This window comes from Cloeon dipterum, chromosome 1 (assembly GCF_949628265.1).
Source record: "Cloeon dipterum chromosome 1, ieCloDipt1.1, whole genome shotgun sequence".
NCBI lineage: Eukaryota > Metazoa > Arthropoda > Insecta > Ephemeroptera > Baetidae > Cloeon > Cloeon dipterum.
Window position 1 is genome coordinate 10,290,949 of NC_088786.1, and position 6,988 is coordinate 10,297,936.

Genomic DNA, 6,988 nt, shown 5'->3' on the forward strand with positions numbered 1-6,988 from the left:
AATTATTTGTCACGTGGTTTTTTGTTTTAAAAATCCCTAAACCAAAAAATAAATAAACATGTATTTTCTAGGTTTGATAACAATTAGAAGCAATGACTTGTTATTTTACTATTTTTATAAAATAATTTGATATTACACTAAAAGGAGTCAAGGTTGGTAGTCTGATTAGTCAATTCACCGTCTTGTCGGTCTCCCTCTTTCTCTCTCGCTCTTGGTCTTGGTGCACAGCACATTTAGCCTGACCTTCGTGTTGGATTGATTATCTGCATTTTCGTCTTCAAAAATGGTAAGATTTCAACTCTTTCGGAGAGAAGACATGTTTATAATGACCAGGTGTTCAATGAGGGCTCATGTGCTGTTTTGTAGATTTTTGCAGGAAATTCCTCTGGTGCTTACAAATCACAACAGTGCTTGTCAATCACTTTCCCTTGGTTGGTTTGTCATTGACCTTGCTGTGACTTTAAAGAATGCCGGCCTGTTAATAATTGACTTCGGTTTACGCCCTTCAGACCCTTGGCCTGAGAGGGAATGAATGAAAACAGATAAAATATAACCGCGAGAGAACAAAAATGGTTAAAACACATTTCATTCTCAGTGGCTAATCTTGATTTTGGCAGATTACCCAACTCCCCTTGACGGGGAAAAATAAATCCAAGTGTATTTGTGCTTGATTGGTATGCACTCAAGCTAGTACCTTATGTACTATACATACATTGGTTCATTCATCCGTTGCAGCAGCTATTTGATGGTGTCTTGGTCGCGATTAGCCAAGTGTTGAATTCTTTGGTCGTGCTCCAGATCATTCATTTGGTCTATAAAAAGTGACTTACTTATGTATGACCTGTTCACTTCAATTGGTTCTTTTACTTCGTTCATTGTTGTGCTAATTTTTTCGTGTATCGTCTATAATTATTTCGTAACCGTGGTGGTACGTTCACAGGATGTCAAGTGCAACACTGCAGCCCTTACGTGACGTTGCTTGAATGTAGCTCATTCTAATTTACATAACTGACCAACAAATCATTTCCTCGTTTTATAGGGCTGCAGACAGAGTCGTCAAGTAACCCCACCAGAGGTGTCACACAAGTTTTTAAATTAATTATGATATTAAATAATTAAATTCTTAAGTCATATTATATGGGTATGCTCAGTATGCTCTCTTAAAAATATTTGTGACCGTAGGGCTACAGCAGCGTCTAAACATTTTCCACTCGTTAGTTCAACCTTATTTTACATTCAATAAAACTAATGAAGGATATTGACGTTCGTTGATGACAAAAAATCAAATAAAATCGAATTCCCATAATTATAATGGTTTGCCTTCTTGGCCAGATTAATCCAACAAAGTTTTTCTAAAGATTGTATTTATCTTTAAATTACTGCATTGCTATATGGTATAAATTTTGGAATTACTTATGAAGCTGGTAATGAGAAAGCTTGCAATCGATTTCCAGTCTGAGCCTGTTCGCGTGGTGGTGACTGGCGCTGCCGGCCAAATCGCCTACTCTCTGCTGTACATGGTGGCCAAGGGCGACGTCTTTGGGCCCAACCAGCCCGTCATCCTGCACCTGCTGGACATCCCGCCAATGATGGGCGTGGTGCAGGGCGTCGTGATGGAGCTGAGCGACTGCGCCCTGCCGCTGCTGCGTGGCGTTGTGCCCACAGCCGACCCAGATGTGGCCTTCAAAGACGTGGATGCTGCCTTCCTGGTTGGCGCCATGCCCCGCAAGGAGGGCATGGAGCGCAAGGACCTGCTGGCCGCCAATGTCGGCATCTTCAAGGTGCAGGGCCAAGCGATCGAGCGCAACGCCAAGCGCACCATCAAGGTGCTGGTGGTCGGCAACCCCGCCAACACGAACGCGCTCGTCTGCTCCAAGTACGCACCCTCCATCCCTAAAGAAAACTTCACCGCGATGACTCGTCTGGACCAGAACCGCGCCACGGCCCACATCGCTGAACGCCTCAACGTCAGCTGCGCCGACGTGTCCAAGGTCATCATCTGGGGCAACCACTCGAGCACCCAGTTCCCAGATGTCCGCCACGCCAGTGCTACTGTCAACGGGGCAAAGGTCTCTGTGTCTGAGGCCATCAAGGATGACGAATACTTGAAGACGCAGTTTGTCGAGGTTAGTGTTTTTTTTTTGTGCATTTTCTTCAATTTATTTCTAATTCATGCCACCATTTAATTGGAGTTAACGTTTTGTAACCTGGACGATGATAAAAAATATATGTATTAGGTATATAATATAGGTTTACTTATAATTGCGTGAATTGTCATCGATATCAGTGATCTGATTTTCATTTTTCTCATTCAACACAAGTGAAGAGATGAAATTTTGTAGTACAAGCTAATAAGATAAGATTATAAATTGAACTGTGGACAAAAGATTTTTTGCCTCCTAAAAATTTTCCTCATATATTATGAGTCCTGAGAATAAAAAAATATACTTCTAATTTGCAGATAGTGAAGATTAGCCTAGCCACAAATAAATAATCCCTAATCCCAGTTAAGGAATCACTTCTAGGTCTCATTATAGCTCTCCAACTGTTGTGAGGAATTTAAACACTTTTGATGAAAAAATTTTTAGTCAAGAATTGTAATAAAAAATCATTTGAATATCAATTTAGACCTGCTTATGCTGCATGCAAGCAGAATCCACGATGTCAGCATTGATTTCTACTTGAAATGTAAAATGTATAGGTTCTCAAGAAATCTATTATTTGAATTGGGATTCAAGGTAAAAAAGCAGCTTTTAAAAATATATCACACAAAAATGCTGCTATGACCCTAACAATTTTTTTAGGCTGTTTAAACTCTAGAAAACTATGTTTTGCAATTTTTCTGTAGAAATAGCAATAGCAAGAACCTGATGAAATAGCTTCTAAATACATACACACTCTAGCTATTTTTCGACAGTCATTGATATTCTATGTTTTATCCATTAGAAACTTTAGGTTAGTTAGATTACTGATTGAAAAACGTAAACAAGACTATTCATACTCGGAATTTCAGCCAGTTCCGGTGCATCCAGTGCGATATGTTTCATAAGACAAAATAAATAAATATAGTAAATAATAATTTAATCCATAAAAAATGTCACAAAAAATTTGAAAATAAACTGTCTAAATTCCACGCACCAATTTCATGAGTTAGCCTTAGCCATAGTTGGCTCCAGAAGAACAAATGATCGGAAAACGTGCTCGATTTTAAACACGCATCTAATGAATTCCGGGGACTTCTTTATTCCGTAACAACTTACTATTTCACCTTTCCAGCCTGATAAATTTTGTTATGAACTCCAAACTCTAATTTAATAAGAAGATGGCTAGGCTGACTAATAGCATTCTCCAAACACCTCCAGAACCAATATTTTTGAGATTTCTTTCTTGATTATCTGTATTGTTTTATTTCAACATTTTTTTTTAACAAAGTGCGTAAGCCTAACAAATCACGGTTTGAAGCTGTTTTGTTCAGTTTAACTTGCCATAAATGCATAAAATATACTATTTTGCATATTGAGCAAAAATTGTAATGCGTCGAAATATTTTTTTTGTTGATTTAGTAATTCCTTTTTTGCTGTCGTGTCTCATGTCTGAATCTATTTATCTATCTCCTGCTTCAATTGAAAAAACGCTGCCATTGCGGGTGCTAATCTCATAGCATGCAAATATTTAGGCAATAAATTTTTCCTTGCTAATTTTCTAATTAGATTTACCCAGTGCTACATGTATTTTTAAATTAATTTGCAGAAAATCCAAAAGAGAGGTGCCGCTGTTATTGCAGCTCGCAAACTGTCATCAGCTATGTCAGCTGCTAAGGCTGCCAGCGACCATATGAAGGACTGGTGGCAGGGCTCCGCAAACTGGGTCTCCATGGGAGTCATCAGCGATGGCTCATATGGCGTCCCCGCTGATGTTGTCTTCTCTTTCCCTGTAACTTGCTCTGACAAGAAATGGACTATCGTTCAGGTGAGCCTCTGAAAACCTTGGTCTTTTTTCGTTTTCGGCACAGTTAAACTTAACAATTTGTCCTTCAGGGATTGGAGATTGATGAATACGCCAGGGGAAAGCTAGACATCACGGCGAAAGAACTTATTGAGGAGAGGGAAGAAGCCCTGGCCGTGTGCCAAGACAGCAACCTCTAATGAGAAGAAGACAAAAAATAAACGTGCGGGAATTTTGCAAGAGTATTCTTCTAGGCTCAACTCACAAATTAGGCATCCGCAGCTTAGACCTCAGGTGCATTTGGTTAATTGACTGTACAAATCAGACAGTATAGAACGGATTAAATACAAAATGAGCGCTATTAGGGTTTTCGAAGTTGTATATCTTGCCACGTGTAATTCAATTATAGATGATATTGGGCATTTTAAAAATTTTATTTCAAATGATTGTTATCTTCTGTTGAACAAAATATTTTAAAAATTAGAATCTGTGTTTTATTATATCAGGTTAACCAATGGTAATAGGAATGGAAATGTTAAATTTCCCAAAATTTCCCTAGAGGTCACAGCCAGCCACGCTGCGCCGCGCCAGATGGCAAAATAAATATAGGGTCACGTGGGCAGCCGCCCTGAATCTGGCTAAGCTGCGCCAGCCGTTGATGAAAATGTAAAAGATTATTAAGTTCTATAGAAATTATATGGGCCTTTAAACTATCAAACTTAACGTTTAAAATATTGCCAACCGCGCGCATGCCAGCCATCGGTGACAATCACCAGCCACCGCTGTGCAAAAAAATTCAGATAAGTCTTATATCTCGAGGTTGAGACCTCCCAATTTCCCGAAATCTGGAATCACAAACGTAGAGAGCCCAAGAATTTGAGGAATTTTATGTGAAATATGTTAACGGTAAATGCAATGTGCCACTACATATTTTGATAATTTAAAACTTTAATGAGTGCAAGTAACTAGGTTTGTATTGCTGTAAATAGGATATTTTGCTCTTGTTTATTTATTTTGTAATTAATATAATTATCATATTTCAAATATTAAAAACCCTCTGCGGAGTAAAATTACAAAATTTAAAATAAGATCAAGAATGAAAAAAACAAATAAAAATTATGCTCTCCTATTTTAATTGATTGCCTAGCTCAAATGAGCCCTGATAAATGCGCACCATTATACACGCATTTAAAAATGTTGATTTTCTCGCATAATTCGCATAGCAGCGTGATAGGAGCAAGCACTGAAAGTCCTGGCCAGGGAGGCCAGGGTTGTGAGTTGCGAATAGTTACGCCGCATGACGTCAAAGAACCGCGCACCGCGCAGTCGCTCTACAGCATTAGCTGCGAGAAAACCCGCCAATACGCACCAATTCGCCTCGCCATTGTTGTGATCGTGCTCAGTCGCCCAAAATTTCATTGCAAAGGCCTCGCCAGGCATTTAAATTTCGCCACTTTAATAGTTTATGAAATAGTAACAAAAGTTCCAAGTGGACTCAAGCCATGTCTGCAGATGAAGCCAAGAACAAGAAAGAGGAAGTGACGATGGTGGACGTTCTTCAGGAGGAGGAAGAACTGGAGCAAGATGCAAACGCCGTGCTGGGGGGCTCTGATGATCAACATTGCACCTACTCAGCTGTAAGTGATTCGAATATTAGTGATTAATTATTATTAATGTATAATTATTTTTGCATGTCATTGTAGGGATATGTTCCTCGCCAGGCCCTGTACCTGTGCACAACTTGTATCATCACACAGGGAGAGGAAGCGACCTCGGCTGGAATTTGCCTCGCATGCTCCTACAAATGCCATGAGGGCCACGACCTTGTGGAGCTATACACCAAAAGAAATTTCCGCTGTGATTGTGGCAACTCCAAATTTGAGCAAAAATGCCGTCTTGAGCCTGTGAGTATTTTTTTCTTTCCATGATGGAAACGCCATTTTGAAAATCAAAGCAACGTACTTTTCAGTTGTTTATATTATCTCAAACATGCTCTCTATAATTCAGGAGAAGGACAAGATGAATGAAAAAAATGGATATAATCAAAACTTCAAGGGTGTTTACTGCACATGTGCTAGACCTTACCCAGACCCTGAGGATGAGGTTGAAGATGAAATGATCCAGTGCATTATCTGCGAAGATTGGTACCACACAAGGGTAAAATTATAAACAACAATTTAATACACCCTGCTTGACTGAAAATTTTATGTGCAGCATTTGGGGGACGTGGAAATCCCATCAGAGTTTGCCGAGATGATCTGTGGATCTTGTATGGGCAAGACGCCATTCCTTTCTTACTACGCTAACAATAAAACAGAGGTGGTTGAAGACTGTCCTCTGAAATCTGCTGAAATTCCTGAAAGTAAGGTTGAAACAACATTCTGGTCTGAAGATTGGAGGACCCGTTTGTGCAAATGTGGAGACTGCAAAGCGAAATACTTGGAATTGAACGTGGAGTTCCTCTGCAACATTTCTGACATGGTGCAGGAATATGAAAAGCAAGGGTTGGATCAGCCTACTCAGTATGAGCAAGGTCTTCAAGCTCTTGGAAACATGGACAGGACGCAGCAGATTGAAGTTCTTACTGGTAATAATTATTTAACAAAAGTATTTTTTTCTCATTTGATTAAATTACAGAGTACAGCCAGATGAAGGATGAGTTGAAATCCTATTTGGCCAAGTTTGCTGAAGAAAAGAAAGTTGTCACAGAGGAAGACATCAAGGAGTTCTTTGAGGGCCTGAAAGCAAAGAAAAGGAGGCGAATGGAGGGACCAGATCTTGTTTTTTAAATCATGCCACAATATTCAACATTCCTTAAACCATTATGATGGCATTTTTTCATGATTTTGTAGAAGTACTTAAAAAAATTAAATATTCATAATTCCTGATTACTGTATAGAAAAATGCGTTGTTTAAATCTAGAAATTGTTACACCAAATAATTTAAAACCAGAACTCATTATATAACATGCAACAAACATCAGCACAACTCTAACCTAAAACGCTGGCAAAGAATCGAGAGAATTGCCCTTTCAATAGCAGGG

General features: G+C 39.2%; 2 protein-coding genes across 2 annotated transcripts; both read left to right on the plus strand.

Annotated features, from left to right (window-relative positions):
• The first annotated feature begins 141 nt into the window (after positions 1-141).
• Mdh1 (malate dehydrogenase 1) lies at positions 142-4,431 on the plus strand. The gene is made up of 4 exons (XM_065476377.1): positions 142-286; positions 1,455-2,126; positions 3,751-3,969; positions 4,038-4,431. The coding sequence occupies exons 1-4, from the start codon at positions 284-286 to the stop codon at positions 4,143-4,145; spliced, it is 1,002 nt and encodes a 333-aa protein (XP_065332449.1). The 5' UTR covers positions 142-283; the 3' UTR covers positions 4,146-4,431.
• A 902-nt stretch (positions 4,432-5,333) lies between these two features.
• On the plus strand, positions 5,334-6,849 carry LOC135934542 (putative E3 ubiquitin-protein ligase UBR7). The gene is made up of 5 exons (XM_065476376.1): positions 5,334-5,582; positions 5,649-5,849; positions 5,953-6,102; positions 6,160-6,532; positions 6,583-6,849. The coding sequence occupies exons 1-5, from the start codon at positions 5,448-5,450 to the stop codon at positions 6,732-6,734; spliced, it is 1,011 nt and encodes a 336-aa protein (XP_065332448.1). The 5' UTR covers positions 5,334-5,447; the 3' UTR covers positions 6,735-6,849.
• Positions 6,850-6,988: the final 139 nt, after the last annotated feature.

Bases quoted from the DNA above. Each gene is read 5' to 3' on its own strand.
- Mdh1 (XM_065476377.1), top strand. The intron at 2,127-3,750 runs GTTAGTGTTTTT...ATTAATTTGCAG, and splicing joins TGAAGACGCAGTTTGTCGAG to AAAATCCAAAAGAGAGGTGC. The intron at 3,970-4,037 runs GTGAGCCTCTGA...TTTGTCCTTCAG, and splicing joins AGAAATGGACTATCGTTCAG to GGATTGGAGATTGATGAATA.
- LOC135934542 (XM_065476376.1), top strand. From the start codon at position 5,448: ATGTCTGCAGATGAAGCCAAGAACAAGAAAGAGGAAGTGACGATGGTG. The intron at 5,583-5,648 runs GTAAGTGATTCG...ATGTCATTGTAG, and splicing joins AACATTGCACCTACTCAGCT to GGATATGTTCCTCGCCAGGC. The intron at 6,103-6,159 runs GTAAAATTATAA...TTTTATGTGCAG, and splicing joins AAGATTGGTACCACACAAGG to CATTTGGGGGACGTGGAAAT.